This window comes from Haliaeetus albicilla, chromosome 3, assembly GCF_947461875.1.
Source record: "Haliaeetus albicilla chromosome 3, bHalAlb1.1, whole genome shotgun sequence".
Classification (NCBI taxonomy): domain Eukaryota; kingdom Metazoa; phylum Chordata; class Aves; order Accipitriformes; family Accipitridae; genus Haliaeetus; species Haliaeetus albicilla.
In genome coordinates, this window is record NC_091485.1 from 77,164,140 (window position 1) to 77,180,461 (window position 16,322).

Genomic DNA, 16,322 nt, shown 5'->3' on the forward strand with positions numbered 1-16,322 from the left:
GGCGCCCCGAGGCCGCGGTGAGGGCCCCCGCTGCCGGCCCCCCCCTCCTCGCTGCCGGCCCCCCCGCCCCCCCACCCCGCTGCCGGCCGTGACTCAGTCCCGCAGCCCCTGGGCAGCCGCCGGTCCAAGTTTCCAGCCCGAAGGCGCCGGGCCCGCTCCCTGCCAGCGCCGTGAGTCACTGGGCCGGGGGGGGGGGCGGCGGGGGGGGCCGGGCCCGCCTGCACGCGTGGGCTGCGCCGTTCTGCGTGGACCCGCCCCGCCGCAGCGTCCCCTGCGCTGCCCGTCCCTCTGCTCGCCCCCAGCTCTGCCCCGCTCACCCCCCCCGTCTCCGCACCCCCTACCCGGGGGGGGTTTGGGGGTGGTCCCCGAGCTCTTCCCTGGGGGTCGCACTCCACGCTGGGCTCCGGGCCCGCGGAGCTGGGTGCTGCGGAGCTGAGGGGGGGTGGCCGGCAGTGGGACTGGGTGCTGCCCGAGCCCCTGCCCGCCCCCGCGTGGGGGGGGGGGTCGGGGCGGGGGGGGGGTCCCCGTGGGACGCGGCCGCGGAGCCCCGGACCTTCCCGGGAGCCGGCCGTTCCGCCGCTCCGGCGGATCCGGGTCCGGGTTTTCCCTCCACTCCGGGGAGCCGCTGCGGGAAAATCAGGCCTGGATTCCGGGCTGGCGGGGACGGGGTCGCGCCGGCGGCGGGGGCCTGCGGGGGTCCCCGCGGGGCGGAGAGGGTCCCGCCGCCCCCCACCCCAGCCCGACCCCCGGCCCGGCGGGGCTCGTTCCTCCACCGGCGGGGGCCGTTTCCAGGCCATTAATGCCTCCGTAATTAACTCCCCGAGGTGGCGGCCGGGTTAACCCCCCCTGCGCCGGGGGGTCCGGGGGGTCCCGGGGTGCCGCGGCCGCCCCGTCCCGCCCCCACCCGTGTCATGTTCTAACTCGGGCTCGGTGACGGGACCCGGTTATTTATATCGGTGCCCGCTCTCTGCCCGCCTCCCCCCCCCCTCCCCGCCGCCGCCGCCACCGGCGGAGCCGCGCTGCGCCCTCGCTCCGCGCTGCCCGCTCCCTGCCCTCTCCCTGCCTGCGTCCTGCCTGCCCATGAAGGTCGTGCCGGGTAGGTGAGACCCGCCGAGCCGAGGCGGCGGGGGGGGGGAGGCTGGAGACTGGACGGGGGGGGGGGCTGGCGCCGCCCGGACGGGGCATCCCGGGATATAAAAAGCCGGGATGTGAGTGATGGGGGCGAGCGGACCGCGGTCGGGGGGGGACGACACAAGGCGGGGGGGAAGAGACACGACACGACGGCGACGGACCCGATCCTGCCGGTACAGCCGGCAAGAAGGCGTCTCCCCCGCCGCGGACCGGGAGGGGTTAAGGCGGAGCGGGAGCTGCCCCGTGGGGGGGCGGGCGCTGGTGCGTCCCTGCCCCGCCGAGCCGTTCCGAGCCGTGCCGTGTCGTTTCGTGTCCCCATGGAGGACACCGGTTCCCTCTTCCCTTCGCTGGTGGCCGTGGGACACGCAGCATCCCTCGCCCTGGTCTGGTACTGGCGGCGGCGTGCCGAACCGGGGGATGCAGGTGGGCTCGGCCCCTCGCCCCGCCCATCCCCGGGGAGGGGAGGGGAGCCGGGGGGGGGGGTGGAAAGGAGGGAGGGACCTGCTGCCCCGATGGGTGGTACTGGGGGGCTTTAGGGGGGGACCCCCACCTGCTGGGGTGGGAGAGCATCCCGGGGTGGGGGGGAGTGGGAGGGGGATGCAGCGCATCCTGGTACCCAGGGTGACTCAGCAGCGCTGGAGTGTGACCCCCCTCCCCGACACCATTAGGGGTGGGGGTCCCGGCAGCAGCCCCCCACCCCGGCGTGGGTGCATCAAGGGGGCTGTCACCTGGGCATCCCCAACCCCCTTCCCCATCATTTTTGGGGATCCGACAGCCCAAATCTCCCCGCTGGGGAGCAGCAGGTGTTTTCCCGAGGCGTGAAGGTGCCAAATATTTTTAAGGAGAGGGATCTGGTGACAGGAGGGACGGTGGGGGCCCAGGAGGGACACCGCGGCATGCTGGCTGGCCTGGCTGGCTGCGGGTGGGAGCGTCCGTGTCAGATCCCGGTGTTTGGCAGGGATGTGTCCCTGCGGGAAGGGCGGGCAGGGCTGGCCGGTGGACAGGCAGCTGCCGATGCGGGCAGGTTATTTTGCGGGTTCATGGAGCCCCCCCCCCTTTCCCACACTGTTGTCTTCACCTCTATGCCGGCAGCCGCCACTCGTGAGCAGTGTGCCCCCCAAAAGTCGCAGTGAGCGATGGCTGCTGGGGCAGCGCAGGCAGCAGTGGAGGGGCAAAGCTGCCCGCTGCGGGGGTGCGGGCAGGGGCTGCCTGCGGTGCGGCACGCTTGTGCCGCAGAAGGGCTGGGCTGGCTGCGGCCGGGCTGGACGGGGACTGCGGTCGGAGTGCGGCTGCGGCCAAGTGCCGGGGATCCCCACACATCCCCGCCAGCACAGACCGCCATCCCCGCCGGCAGAGCTGTGTCCTGTGGTCCCACAAGACCCCTCGTGCCCGAAGCTGGGGCGGCTGTGGCCGCATGCATCCCTCCTGCCAGGGCCACATCTGCATCCGCTGTGATGCTGGCAGCCGTGGGGCGAGCCGCCGTGGTCCCGGCCCCCCCTGCCCCATGCCGCAGTCCTGGCCCCCCCCGGCACTTTCCAGGGCGTTGGCTGTGGTTTCCGTCGATCTGTGTGCGGCACTGGGAGCTGTCACGCTGCCTGCTTCATGCTGCTGGCTTCGTGCTACCGGCTCCGGGATGGCCCCGCTCCCCTCTGTCACGGCAGCCGAGCTCGGGAAACTGCGGGCTCCCGCTCGCTGCAGTGAGCCGCGCCGGTGAGAGATGCTGCAGCCATCCCGGTGGCGAGCGGCCTGGCCTGCCTGTGCCGCTGCCTGCGGTTAGCCCGGCTGCCAGATAAAGCGGACAGGGCACCTTGATGGAGCCCTGGGCTGCTCCCCGCCGGGGGGGCCGCTGTCCCTGGCGCCTGCCCAGGGCTGTCCGAAGGGCACCCCCAAGGTCACACCTGCCGGGGCCCATCATCCCCGCCATGCTGTGCCGCGCTGTGCCGTGACCCCCCCCGAGTCCCAGGGGGCTCTGTCTGTGCTGACCGCGCTCAGCCCTGTCCGGTTCTGTGCCTCACCGGTCCCTCCCGGGCTCGGGGGGGGGTTCCCCCTGTGGTCCCTGTGCCGTGCCGTGCCATGGCGGTGTGGCGGGCGGGGACACGGCGCGGTGAGAGGGGTTTATTTTTGAGTATTGTTCCTGGAATGGATGGGGGGGCGGGGGGGCTGCCTCGGTGCCCACGAGGGGCTGCCCGGCTGCTCTCGGTTGCAGTTTCGGCACGGTGTCGGGGCAGGTGTTTACCCTGGGCACCGCAGTCTAGCTGGTTCTCGTGTCCAGTTTCTCCGTCCCTGCGCCTGGCCGCGGCGAGGGGGGGGCCCATCCCTATCCTGCAGCCGCTGCCACCCTGGGGAGAAACCAGGGGGCTCAGGGGGTGCTCCAGGAGAGCCTGGGGTGCTGCTGTGGGCTTGGTGCCCCCTGCTCCCCATGCCCCAAGCAGGGACTCCCGGCGGGGGGGGGCAGCGTGGGGGGAGCCCCAGGCCCATCCCCAGGTGAGAGCAGACCCGCCCAGTGCTGCACCCCTGGGTGCTGCAGAGCCAGGGGGGCCAGGATGGAGCAGGGACCGGGGACAGTGGCGGGTTTGGGATTGCAGGGGGATTGGGGCCAGGTGGGGAGGGGAGATGTGGGGGCCGTGGCACGGCGGCCGTGGCAGAGCAGTGACGGCAGAGCCGGCTGGTTTTGGCGGCGTCAGAGCAAGCTGTTTTGGCAGCAGGATGCCGGCTGTTTGTTTGGGGCCCCACTCCGGTTTCCAAGGCTGCCAAAATCGTGGCCAGAGACGTGGCGGCAGCAGCGGTGGGCGGGGGAGGCCCCCAGAGGTTTGGGAACCCCCCCGTTCTCCCCCCGCCTGCTCTACTCAGCTTTTCCACCGCGCTGGCGGTTCTGGCTGTGCCAGGCTGGGGGGCCAGGGGGGTCGGACACTGCCACCAGCTGCAGCTTGGCCGGTGACTCACCAGCCTTGCGGGAAACGGCTCTGAGCCGGGGTTGGCAGCAGCCGGTCTCCCCAGCACGGGCCCCGGCCGGCGTGGGGAAGCTCTTCCCGGCACTGTCCCACGGCCTCCGTGTTCCTGCCTGCATTTGAGGGGCTCCCCGTTGGGCCAGGCTGCCCATCGCCTGGGGGCCAGCCGTGGCAAACGTGGTGGGGCCGTGGCAAGCGTGACGGGAGCAGCACACTCATCCCAAAGGAAGCGTGTCCCGGTTGCACACGGTTTCCTGCTCGCTGGGCGCTAATTGCCCCAGCCTGGCCCTGCCCACTGCCCCCCAGCTCCTTATCTCTGCTGCACAGATGGGATGCCTGGCGCAGCGTCATGGGGCAGAGCCATGGGATGGCCCTGTGCCGTGCTGTGCCGTACCCAGCCACCACAGCCAGGCGCTTGCGGCCGGCCTGGTGCGTCCCATCTGGGTTGCGCCACAGCTGGGTTTTGACACGAGACACCCCCCCCCCCCGTGCCCCGGCAGGGAGCAGGCTGACGGGGATGTGCCGAGCTCCGGTACCCCTCCTGGTACCCAGGGTGCTGCCAGGGGCTGCAGCAGACCCCGAAACACCCGGGCTTCTCCCTGCCTGGGGGTCCTGTGCCATGCCTGTGCCTGTGCCCGTGCCTGCTGGTCCCAGCACCCTCTCTGCTGCCGCTCAGCCTGGCTGGCCGCCGCACTCTGCCCACAGCCGCTGCGGGCCAGAGGGCATCCCGGCGGAGCGCCCCGGGGGTGGGCTCCGTCACTGGCCGGGAGCAGGGCCGGGAGTGGGGCTGGGAGCAGGAAGAGCCGGGCCTGGCAAAGGCCGTGGGCTGTCTGAGTCACCGGCCACGGCACGGCTCTCCTCCAGACGCGGCCGAACGCCGAGCGGAGCGGTGGGAGCCAGAGCCAGGACTCTGCCGGGACGGCGCGATGCTTTTCGAGCTCTGCTGTTGCTGCTGCTGCGGGCGAGGAGGCAGGTGGCCCACGCGTGCCGGGACCCCGGTGTGGGGTGACGCCGTGGTGGCATCCCTCTGGGACCACCGTCCCCCGCGGGAGGCTCCTTCCCGGCACAGCTCCGCTCATCCGCGGTCCTCGCCCTGCACGTGCCGGGGGGCTGTGGCCGGGCCCCACGAGTGGCACCGGGGCTGGGGGGCTGTCGGACGCGGTGTGGGGCGCAAGGTGCTGGCGCAGGGAGTCCCTGCAGCTCCCCGGGGTGGGGGGGTCAGTGCCACGGGGACCCGCCAGCAGACGTGCCGAGGGCTCCCCCTGCACGGGGACCCTATGGGTGCCTCCCCGCAGGGGCTGGCCCTGCTCCCCTCACACTCGTGGGGCAGGAGGTGGTGGTGGGGGCTGGGGGGTGATGCTGGGGCAGGCAGCTGGGGCAGAGCCTGCCTGCAGCGGCAGCGCCGGGGGGGCAGGAGCTGCTTCTCACCCGACCCGGGAGCTCAGTGTGTGGGGAGGGGGGGGTGGGAGGTGGGTGTTGGAGATGTTGGGGTGCCCCGTGGCTGCAGTAATCGGGGGGGGCTCCTGGGGGCTTGCGCCAGGCTCAGGAAGGCGTGGGCAGCTGCCTTCGGCTCACAGGAGCAGGGTGCTGGGGGGGCCTAGCCCTGCCTGCAGCGGTGGGAAGGAGGGGGCTGATCCCCCTGCCTTTGGCCGGGCAGAGGAGTGCGTGGGGGGAAGGGGTGCAGGGGGGTATCGGGGTGCAGCTGGGAGAGGGGACGGGGGGGTGGGCTGGGGTGGCTGAGTGCAGTGTGGGGAGAAGGGTGCTGGGGGGCACTGGGTGCAAAGGGGAAGGGGTGCACAGGAGAAGGTGTGCAGGGGAAGGGGTGCACAGGGTTAAAGGGGTGCACGGGGTTAGGGGTGCATGGGGTTAGGGGTATAGGGGAAGGGGTGCACGGGGTTAGGGGTGCAGGAAGGGGTGCACAGGGTTAGGGGTCCATGGGTGCAGGAGAAGGGGTGCAGGGGATTAGGGGTGCATGGATGCAGGAGAAGGGGTGCATGGGGTTAGAGGTGCAGGAAGGGGTGCACGGGGTTAGGGGTGCAGGGGTGCAGGAGAAAGGGTGCACGGGGTTAGGGGTGCAGGAAGAGGTGCACAGGGGAAGGGGTGCACAGGGGAAGGGGTGCAGGAGGGGGTGCACGGGGTTAGGGGTGCAGGGGAAGGGTTGCACAGGGTTAAAGGGGTGCACGGGGTTAGGGGTGCAGGAAGGGATGCACGGGGTTAGGGGTGCCGGCTGCCCGGAGCGCAGGGCCCCCAGCACAGGGGTCCCAGCTGCGGGAGGAGAGGGGGTCCCGCCCGGGGGGACGCGGGGGATCCCGGGGCCGGGGGTGCCGGGCAACCGGGTCCGCTGCGACCGGCGGAGCCTGAGCAGTCCGGGGGCGGGACGGGACGGGGCGGCGGGGCGGGGCGGGGCAGCTCCGACTCGGGCCCCGGCCCCCTTGCCGCCTCGTCGGGAGCCGTCGGGTGCGGAGCGAGCATGGAGGGCAGCCCCTCCGCCCTCGGTCCCGGTCCCGGTCCCGGACCCGGACCCGGTCCCGGTCCCGGGGGGGGCTGGCTGAGCGGCGGCTCCGAGCCCGAGAGGCGGCGGTACCTGAGCGCCCGGCTCTGCTGCGCCGGTACGTGGGGCGGCGGCGGGAGCGCGGCCGGGATACGGGAGGGGGCCGGGACCGGGGTGGGGGGCGCCGGGGGACGAGCCCCGCGGGACCGGGTCGGGCCGGGACTCGATCCTGCGGAGGAGCGGGGACCCCGGGGACGGGCGGTAGCGACGCGAGGGGGGGAGGAAGGAAGGGGGAGGGGCGGGGCCTGCCCAGGGAGCCCCGCCCCCTAGAGCCGAGCTGAGCCGAGCCGAGCCGGGCCGAGCCGGTGCTGGGGGGTCGGCTGGGGACGGGGCCGTGTGTGCCCGTGGACTGCTGGGTGGGGAGGGGGGGCTGCGTGTGCACACGCGTGTGTGTGCACGCCTGTGCGGGCACGCGTGTGTGTGCCGGCACGCCTGTGGGTGCGGGTGTGCCCACGCGGCTCTCCCAGCCTCCCCCCCGCACCTCCCTCCCGGGGGGGTCCCCCACCGCTTCTGGCTGTCCCGGGGTGACCCCGGCTCCCACTGCCGTGCCCGTGGCCCAGCCGGTCCTGCCCCCGCCCCCCCATGTGTCGCTGCAGGGTGACCCTGGTGCTGGCACCGAGACCCTCGGCACCCAGCCGGCATCCCCGCGTGCCGCCACGGCTTCCCCGGCGGGACCGGCTCGGGGTGTCTCCCCCGCAGCCCCCCCACCCCCCCACCCCTGGGTGCAGCCGGGTTCCTCCCGGGCTGGTGGCGGGAAGCACCCATGGCATTTTCACTGCCTCGTTGTCCCAGTCGAGGCACGACGCGTCGGCTCGGCGGGGCACAGAGCTCTTTCCTGCCAACCGCCTCTGCCAAAATGGGCAGGCAGCAGCGGATGAAGGGCCCCGGGGGCTGGTGGGGGCCTCCCGCCCTGGTAATCCCCCTGCGGCGGTGGGTGCTGGCAGCCATCCGGTGGCAGCGCCATTTCCTGCCCACAGGTGGGGGGGTGCCTGTCGTGGTGCACGGGCACCAGCTGCAGAGGGGAGAATGCCAGCTCGGTCGGACACACTGTGTGCCGGTGCTTGGCAGGGTCCCCGGGTGCTCTTGCGGAGCCCCTCACTGTCCCATCACCCACAGAGGGTGGTGCCGAACCCCCGGTGCCGGCCGTGGTTTTGGGGGTGCTGCCGGTGGTCCTGCCACCAGGACAGGCGCTGAGGGCGGCCGCAGCCCCTGCAGGCTCCCGGCCGGCGGGGAGATGCCGTGGGAAGGAGCTGGGCCGGCCCGGCTGGGTGTTGGCACCCGCGGGGCCTTGGAGCCGAAGGCTGAGGCAGCTCCTGCCCGTCCGGCCTGGCCGGGCTGGCAGCTGCCTGCGATGGGAGCCCTGCCTGTCCCAGGGGCTGTGCCAGGCCTTCTACCTCTTCAGATCTTCAAAGCGCCCGCGCCGCGCCGCCGCCTGCCGCGTCCCCTCCCACGCTGCCCGCCGGCCTGCCCGCGGGCCCCAGGTGCCTCCTGCCTGCGGCGGCATCGGCATCAGGGAGAGGAGCCCGTGTCCCTGTGCCGAGGGCGGTGGCTGTCCCCAGGGATGCTGGCTGGGGTCCGGCTCGGCTCCGCCAGGAGCTGCGGCAGCCCCGGGGACTCGGGTGGGGCCAGTGCGAGGCTGCGGGGCTGTCACCAGCTTGGGGACGCGGGTGCCGACGCCATGAGCAGGGGCGGGCGGCAGCGGTGGGGGGACGCTGGCGGCCGTTGCGTGACCGAGCACGGGTGGGGGGGTCCACCCCGTTGCCTTGCCCTGGGAAGTGCTGGCTGTGCCGGGGCGTGCCGGAGCCGGTGGTGCCTCCTGCCTCCTGTCCGGCCCTTGCCGGCAGCCTGCGCCGCTTGGGTCTCGCTGCTCTGCCGCCACGCGGTGCCCGGGCTGCTGGTGTCGTGCTGGAGGGTGCCACGGTGGGAGCGGTGCCGGCAGCTGTCATGGCCCTCAGGGTTCACCGCTGCAGCAGGGAGAGTTCTTGGCTGCGCTGTCCGGATCCCTCCGGAGCCAGCACCAGTATGGCACGTCTGTGTAGAAGGAGGCGGAGCGGCTCAGCCGGCAGCGTGTGAGCGTGGTGCCAGCCCCGTCCCCGGCCGTGCCAGTGCCCGGGCGCAGGTAGAGGAGCATGAGGTGCCACCGTGCATTCCCACCCTGTTAGTGCTGTTGCCCTGGCCCCTCTCCCCCGCCCCATCGGTGATGCCGTCGCCCCTTGTCCCGGTGCCCACGTGCTGGCTGCAGCGCGGTGAGCTGTAGCTCCGGTATGTCCCTACCCTCTGACGCGTGCTGGCGTCAGCCGGGCTCCCGGCGCTGCAGTGGCTCCACGCACCAGATGTGCTCTGCGCCAGATGTGCTCTCGGTGGAAAATGTGCTTGCGGAGCCTGTTGCCGCCCGCATTCCTCAGCGGCCGCCCTGGCCCTGCCCCAGCGGGCAGCGGGCCGGCAGAGCGGCGCTGCCTGTGCCGGGCTGCCTCCTTCCCGGCAGCGGGTAGCCTCTGCCTGCAACCCAGCCCTCCCGCTGGCCCTGCCTTGCCACCCAGCTGCCGGGGGGGATCCCGGACCCCCGGGCCGCGCTCCCACTGCTGCATGGTGGCTTCTGCCAGCGCCATCCCTGGCAAAGGGGCACGGGAGCGAGGGGGGGTCTCGCAAACCTGAGAAGGGCTGCGGCGTCAGCACCCCATGCCTGGGGAGCAGGACACCCTCTGCCCCAGCCTCGCCGTGCACCCCAAACCCTGCCAGCCCCCCCGTGCCACCCAGCTCTGCGGCCCCGTGCCCGGCTCCCACACGGCTGCTCGCTGCCGGCACAGCCGAGGCTGGGCAGGGCTGAGCCCTCGGCAGTCCCCGCTGCTGGCGGAGGTGGGTGTCGGTGGGTGCTCCCCGTGGCGCCGCTCGCCGTGCCGGCGCCTCGGGCAGGGCGCGCCGGTCGGGCCGTGAGTCATGACGGGACGATGTGCTGGCCCCCATGTCCCTTGGACTCCACACAAGGGTCGGGCTGTGCCCGCCGGTGTTGGCATTGGCACCGGCGCTGCGTGTGCAGGATGTGGGCGCTGGCCTCCGTGCCGGGGCCGCACCAGGCTGGCAGTGCTCGGGGTGCCTGCGGCTGCACTTTCCCCTTGCTGCCTGCACCCCTGCGGTGGATGACATGGCTGCCGCGGGTGCCACAGCAGGGCTGCCGGCCCCCTGCCACCCCGAAGTCCCCGTGGCACCCCGAGATCCCCAAGCGGCGGGGTGTGGAGGGCAGGGAGCAGAGCGGCCGTGGGCTCCCACCCTCTGCCACCCCTCCTGCTCAGGGGTCCCTGGAGCTGGGCTCCCCAAGGAGGGACGCGTGGCCGGGCTGGGTCCTGCACGGTCCCAGGTGGGACGTGGCAGGCGGTGGGGTGCGAACCCTGAATCCTTCCGGCGGTCCCCAAAGCCGGCGGAGTCACCGGTGAGCATGGCACACGCCTGACGGCCGTGCGGCAGGAGTTGCTCTGCAGTGGATCCCTGAGGAGGGGGATTCCTCCTGGCATCGCTTGTGCCCCCGTCCCATGCGAGCACCCCGTAGGTGCCCGTGGGACGCAGGGGTGGGGGGGGGCGAGGCGCCGGGGACCTTGGGTGCTCTTCCAGGGTGCTCGGCCGGGAGCAGACCCGCTGGCGGGAGGCGTGGGCCTGGCTGTGCCGGAGGCGGCACAGGAGCGCCCGGAATGCGTCGCCGGCAGCGCCGGCTGGGGCGGAGGAGCTTGGCTTGGCTTGGCTCCCCGAGCCGGCGTGGGTGTGGGGACGGCACCTCCCCGCCTAGGGGGTCTGTGGGTCTCAGCCCCCCTCCCCGGCCTGGGGGTCCTGCAGCCCTGGGGATTGGGAACCCGAACCCCCCGGGAGGGGCACTGGGGCTCTGAGCCCCCCGAATGTGGGACTTGGGAGCAGGGCTTGCAAACCTGGGGGTCCTGAGCCCCCAGACTGTGGGGACCGTGGGTCCTACAGCTCCGGGGCATGGGGCTGGGGGTCCTGAGGACCCTGAACTTTGGAACCGAGTGGTGCCAAGACCCCTGGGGAGAGGGCCTGGGGGCTCTTGGAGGTCCCAACCGGGGGACTGGGGGGCTGTGGCCCCTGAGCATGGGGACAGGAGTGTCCTGAGGACCCTGGGCAGTGGGATGGGATGTCCCGAGCTTGTGATCCTGGGGGTCCTGAGCCTCCTGGGCTTGGAAACCTGGGGGTCCTGAGACCCCGGGGTGGGGGGACCAGGAGTCCAGCAGCTCCGGGGCACGGGGCTGGGGGTTTCTGAGTACCCCAGGCATCGGGACTGGGGGTCCCAACCCCCCCCCGGGCTTGCAGACCTGGGGGTCCCAAGGCCTCAGGGTGGGGAGACCAGGAGTCCTGCAGCTCCGGGGCATGGGTCTGGGGGTCCCAACCGCCCCGGGCTTGCAGACCTGGGGGTCCCGAGGCCCCAGGGTGCACTGCGGGGGTCCCCCTGGGGGGGCGCGTGGGGTCCCTGCCCCATCCCCCGTGGCTCCCGGGGCGTGGGGAGGAAACGGTTAAGCAGTCATGGGCTGGGGAGGTTTCCTGTGGGCAGGATCCGTGCCCGGGCGTGGGGAGGGAGGGAGGGGAACCCCAGTCTCCTCCCTGGGGCCGCCCCACACCTCGGTGGGAGGGAGGTGTCGGCAGGGACCGGGCTGGCAGCAGGGGCAGAGCGGGAGGCGAACCGAGCTGCGTCGGTGCTCAGCGCGGGCAGCGGCGGCGGCCACCATGTCCCGGCAGCGACTGCGCAGCCAGGAGGAAGGTCTGGCTGCAGGACAGAGGACGGGCTCAGAGGACAACCTCTACCTGGCCGTGCTGAGGGCCTCCGAGGGCAAGAAAGGTAGCGGGACCCTGCAGCAGGGGCAATGGCATGGGGCGCGGCAGCTGCCCTCCGTGCGACCACCCTGCCGTCGCAGCGGCGTGGGCCCTGTCCGGCAGAATGGGGGGCTGGTCCCTGCACCCCGCGCCAGGGCAGACCCCCACGCTGGGGTGGTGTCCCCTGGGCAGGCTATGGGGCAGACCCCCACATTGGGGCGGTGTCCCCCAGGGCAGGCTATGGGGGAAAACCTCCATGCTGGGGTGGGGTCCCTTGGCAGGCCATGGGGCAGACCCCCACGGTGGGACGGTGTCCCCCAAGGCAGGCTATGGGGCAGACCCCCATGCTGGGGCGGTGTCCCCCAAGGCAGGCTATGGGGCAGACCCCCATACTGGGGCGGTGTCCCCCAGGGCAGGCTATGGGGCAGACCCCCATACTGGGGCGGTGTCCCCCAGGGCAGGCTATGAGGCAGCACCGTGGGGCCAGAGCTGGTTGTTGGGACCAGGACCAGCAGCCCCCCACGGCCAGGCAGTCGGGGTGCGGGGTCCCCGTGTCCCACACCGGCGCCTGCCCCCATCCACGCCGTGTCAGTGCTGCCTGCAGGCACGAACACTTCCTCCCACGCCCTGCCTGTCCTGCCTGCAGCATGGCCACGGCCCATCCCTCGGCAATGCCGTGGGGTGGGCGCCGACAGCCGCGGCTCACCTGGGTGTCGAGGATTCTTTGGGTGCGGGTCCTGCCGGGGCAGATGGTGTGGGAACGCTCCCACCTCGGTGCGCACGTACCCACCGGGCGAGCATGCCCCACGTTTCCTTCCTTCCTCCCACACCGCTGCCACTCCCCGGCCATCGCTTCCCTGCCCGTCACGCCCTGGCCTTGCTGCCGAGCCGCCCATGAGTCCGGTGGGGACGCGGTGTCCGGTGTCCCCGGGTACCGGTGCGCTCACCTGGGAAGGGTGGGTGTGGGCTGGGCACCGGCCATGGGGCGCTGGGTGCTGCATGGGCAGATCCCGGCACGCTCCGGTGGGGCAAGACCTGGCATGCGCCATCCTGGCCCCGACGGATCGCCGTGGCGTGGGCAGAGGGGGTGTTGCGGAGGGGCAGTGGCATCGCCCCACACACCTCGGGGTGTCCCCTCCTGCCACCAAACCCTCCTCGGTGCCGGGCTGAGCATGGCACCGGCTGTCCTGGGTTCGGCAGCAATGCTCGGGGTCTTGGGGGGGGAGCGGGGCGAGGAGGGCGAGCTGCCCCCGATGGGGAGCGGGCATGGGCGAGATGGGTGCTCGTTAGTGGGGTGCACGGGATGGGTGCTCGTCGGCGGGGGGGGGCTGCGGTGTGGGGCCGCCTGGCTGCGGGCAGTGCCAGCCCAGGTGCCCAGCCCCGGTGCGTCAGCCGTCGCCATCCCATCCCCTAATGACAGGGCAGTGGACAGGGAGTGCCCGTGAGTCACAGGCCCCATGGCTCTGCCTGCCCGCCGGGGACACCCTGCCTGCAGTGTGGGCAGCCCCGCGGGGAGTCCTGGGGCTCTGCCTGCCACTGCCCGTGGGAGCAGAAGGGAGAGCTGCTGGCTCCGAGTGATGGATCCTGGAGGGGGTCCCTGCGGGTGCCCCCGGAGGAGCCGCCCCAGGGACGGGGCTGAGCAGCCCCCGGGCCTGTCCCCACCCCGCAGAGCAGCGCTGGGGCGGCTGGGAGCAGCATCTGTGCCCCACGGCTCCTGCAGCTACGGCTGGGGCTGGGCAGGCAGCGCCTGGGCTGTGCCGGGGCAGATACCCCGTGGGCTCGTCCCGATCCCCTACACATCCCACTTGGGGTGAGCATGCTGTGCCTGGGGCTGTGCCGGGGCAGACGCCCCATGGGCTCATCCTGATCCCCTCCACATCCCACTGGGAGTGAGCATGCTGTGCCTGGGGGTACAGACACCCTGTGGGCTCATCCTGATCCCCTCCACATCCCACTCGGGGTGAACATGCCATGCCAGGGGGTGCAGACACCCTGTGGGCTCATCCTGATCCCCTCCACATCCCACTCGGGGTGAACATGCCATGCCAGGGGGTGCAGACACCCCATGGGCTCATCCTGATCCCCTCCACATCCCACTGGGAGTGAGCGTGCTGTGCCTGGGGGTACAGACACCCTGTGGGCTCATCCTGATCCCCTCCACATCCCACTGGGGGTGAACATGCCGCGCCTGGGGGTGCAGACACCCCGTGGGCTCGCCCCAATCCCCCACACGTCCCACTAGGCCATGCACACAGCGCCTGGGGCTGTGCTGGAGCGGCTCCCTGGTCTCCCCGCTGTGGTTCAGTGGCGGGGGGGGGCTCAGGGCAGGGCTGAGCAGCCTCCCCCCCCCTCCCTGCTCCAGGCATTGCTTCTTGCAGGCATTGCTCAGCATTGCTGGGCTGCGGTGGTGCAGGCATGCAGGGGCCGATCCACATTAACTGTTTCCTTCCCCTTGCACGCCCCGTGACTCACTGCGGCTCCCCAGAGCGGTTGGCTCATCGCTTCCTCCGCCGGCGCTCCCGCCAGCCATGCCGCCGGTGGGGCCCGGTTCTTGCCGGCAGCACCGCTGCGCTGGGAACCCCTGTGCTCCCCCCCTCACCCTGCCCTCTCCTCTCTTGCAGATGAGCGAGACCGGGTCCAGAAGAAAACCTTCACCAAATGGGTCAACAAGCACCTCATCAAGGTACGGGCACGCGCCGCCTTCTGCAGAACCCCAGCTGTCCCAGTGGAAAGTCCCCGTCTGTGCCGGCGGCAGCACCTGGCACCAGATCATCCCCAGCTGCGTCCCCGCCGTGCCAGCACGGCAGAGCATCCCAGGATGTGGGCAGCGGAGGCCCCTGGCAGCGCTGTGCTGGCACAGCCTCTCCCGGCTACCTGTGCTGGTGCTCCTGCCGCCTCGGCAGCAGACGGGCAGCGGTTGAGGCCGCTCGGCTGCCTCCATGGGGGGCTCTGGGGCTGGGGGCAGCGCCAGCGGCCCTTGCAGGCAGGAGCTGCCTGCCCTGCCTCCTCGCTTCCCCTGCCCGGCTGTGCCGTCCCATGGCCGTGCCAGGCATCGGGCCAAGCCGGGAGCTGCTGGCCGCCCCCTCCCATGCGTGCCGTGCCAGCTCCGGGAGGGGATGGTGCTCTAGCCCCAGGCACGAGGGGACCTTTTGCAGGCTTTGATGCCGCGGAGCCTGGCAGCTCTGCCGGTCGCCCTCTCTGCCCTGGCACCGCCGCGACTTCCTTTGGGTACGAGGGTGCCCGCGCCCTTCCTGCCTGCCTGGGGGGAGCCGTGCCCACCGCGCTGCCTGCGCTTGGCAGCGCCTGCCCCGCTCCCTCCCGTCCCATCCTGCTCTCCCGTCTCCAGCCGTTCCCCTCTCCCCGCTCCTTCCCCATGCTGCCCGCGCCACGTGCCCAGATGAACCCCGCCAGGGCCCCACCGGCGTGCCGGTGCCTGTCCCTGCCGCACAGCGGGCAGAGCCCCACGTCAGCGCCTGGCACGTGCCAAGACATCTCCCCAGCCCCCGCGTGTGGATGTGTCCCCGCATGCCGGGTGCCCGACCCTGTGGCATTGGTCCCGCGGCATCGGTGCTGCCGTGGGGTGCCGTCGCCCAGGGCAGGTCCGGGCCGCCCCCTGCCCACCCTGGGGCTGCCTCCTCTCTGCTGCCTCTCCTAATCTCTCTCTCTTCTCTCTACCTCTCCCCGCGCAGCACTGGCGAGCAGAGGTAGGTCTCTCCCTCTCTGGCTGCCCCAACCACGCTCTTTTTCTTCTCACACCTTCCCCTCCCCACGCTGGGGCCAGACCCCATGGCCGCTGGCATGGTGGGCAGCGGGTCCCCGCATGTGGCAGAGTGATGCCGGACCCAGCCCGGCTGCTGGTCCACAGGGCATGGGGGGGAGATGCTGGTGTGTGCTGGCAGCAGGGACACAGGGTTGGGGTCACCAGGCTGTGCTTGGGGACACGTGTGAATGCCTGCTGCACGTAGGGGGGGTCACTGGGCTCCCATCCCGGCTGCCCCATTTTGGTGCTGGCTGGCGTGGGGCAGGGGGGAACAACAGAGCGGGGGGGATGCTGGGGCTCTGCAGGGCTCGGCTGCCCCCCCTGGCACCCCCGTAATGCCATCCCCATCCCCACAGGCGCAGCGTCACGTCAACGACCTCTACGAGGACCTGCGGGATGGACACAACCTCATCTCACTGCTGGAGGTGCTCTCGGGGGACACACTGGTAGGTCCCGCGCCGATCCCGCTGCCGCACCGCTGCCGCCCCACTCCCCTGCACCGGCTCCGCGTGCCGGGACCCTCCGGCTGCCGGCCATCCCATCCTCTGCTTCCTGCATCTGCCTCCTACCCTTCTCCCGCTTGGCCTCTTCCCTGCGTTCCATCCCATCCCGGAGAGCTGCCCGGCACTGTGCCGGAGCTCCCCGAGCCTCGCCGGCGCGGCCGCCCCCCTCCATCCCGCAGCTCCCCCAGCCCCACCGCGGCCTCTAACGCCCGGACGTCTCTTTGCTTTGGTGAACTCTCTGCTTCTCCGCGCTGGGCTCCTGTCGGCGGGTCTGCCCTGACCGTCCCCCTCCGGCCTTTGCCTCCTTCCTCTCTTTGCACTGCTCTGGCCGGGCAGCCGAGGGAGCGCGACGTGATCAGGAACTTGCGGTTGGTGAGTGGTTCTGCCGTTTGCTCTCCGCATGGCCCCGCGTGGCAAGCGCCCGCCGCCGCGACCGGGAGATGCTCCGCCACCGGCGTGGCCGCACCATCCTGGTGCGGGTGTGGAGGAGAAGCGCTGCCGCATGCTGTGCCGGGGGGAGGCGCGTCAGCACCCCAGGGCGCTCTGGCAGCGGGGTCAACCGGGCGTTTGAGCCCAAGTGCCGGCTAGGGCGGGTTTCCCTGGGCCGGGCCTTGCCTGCT

At 72.3% G+C, this 16,322-nt stretch overlaps 1 protein-coding gene across 24 annotated transcripts in view; it reads left to right on the forward strand.

Annotated features, from left to right (window-relative positions):
- PLEC (plectin) overlaps positions 1-16,322 on the forward strand; it is a 63,103-nt gene that overhangs the window by 18,246 nt on the left and 28,535 nt on the right. For 4 of the 24 annotated variants that reach the window (XM_069780241.1, XM_069780250.1, XM_069780258.1 and 1 more), the window contains 4 exons: positions 14,061-14,122; positions 15,129-15,143; positions 15,556-15,645; positions 16,039-16,074. In XM_069780241.1, the coding sequence (XP_069636342.1) occupies positions 14,061-14,122; positions 15,129-15,143; positions 15,556-15,645; positions 16,039-16,074 (203 nt within the window). Of the gene's footprint in view, positions 1-859; positions 1,097-1,410; positions 1,555-6,339; positions 6,689-11,275; positions 11,465-14,060; positions 14,123-15,128; positions 15,144-15,555; positions 15,646-16,038; positions 16,075-16,322 lie in introns of those variants that run through there. The other 20 variants (XM_069780242.1, XM_069780253.1, XM_069780259.1 and 17 more) reach the window with 15 other exon arrangements.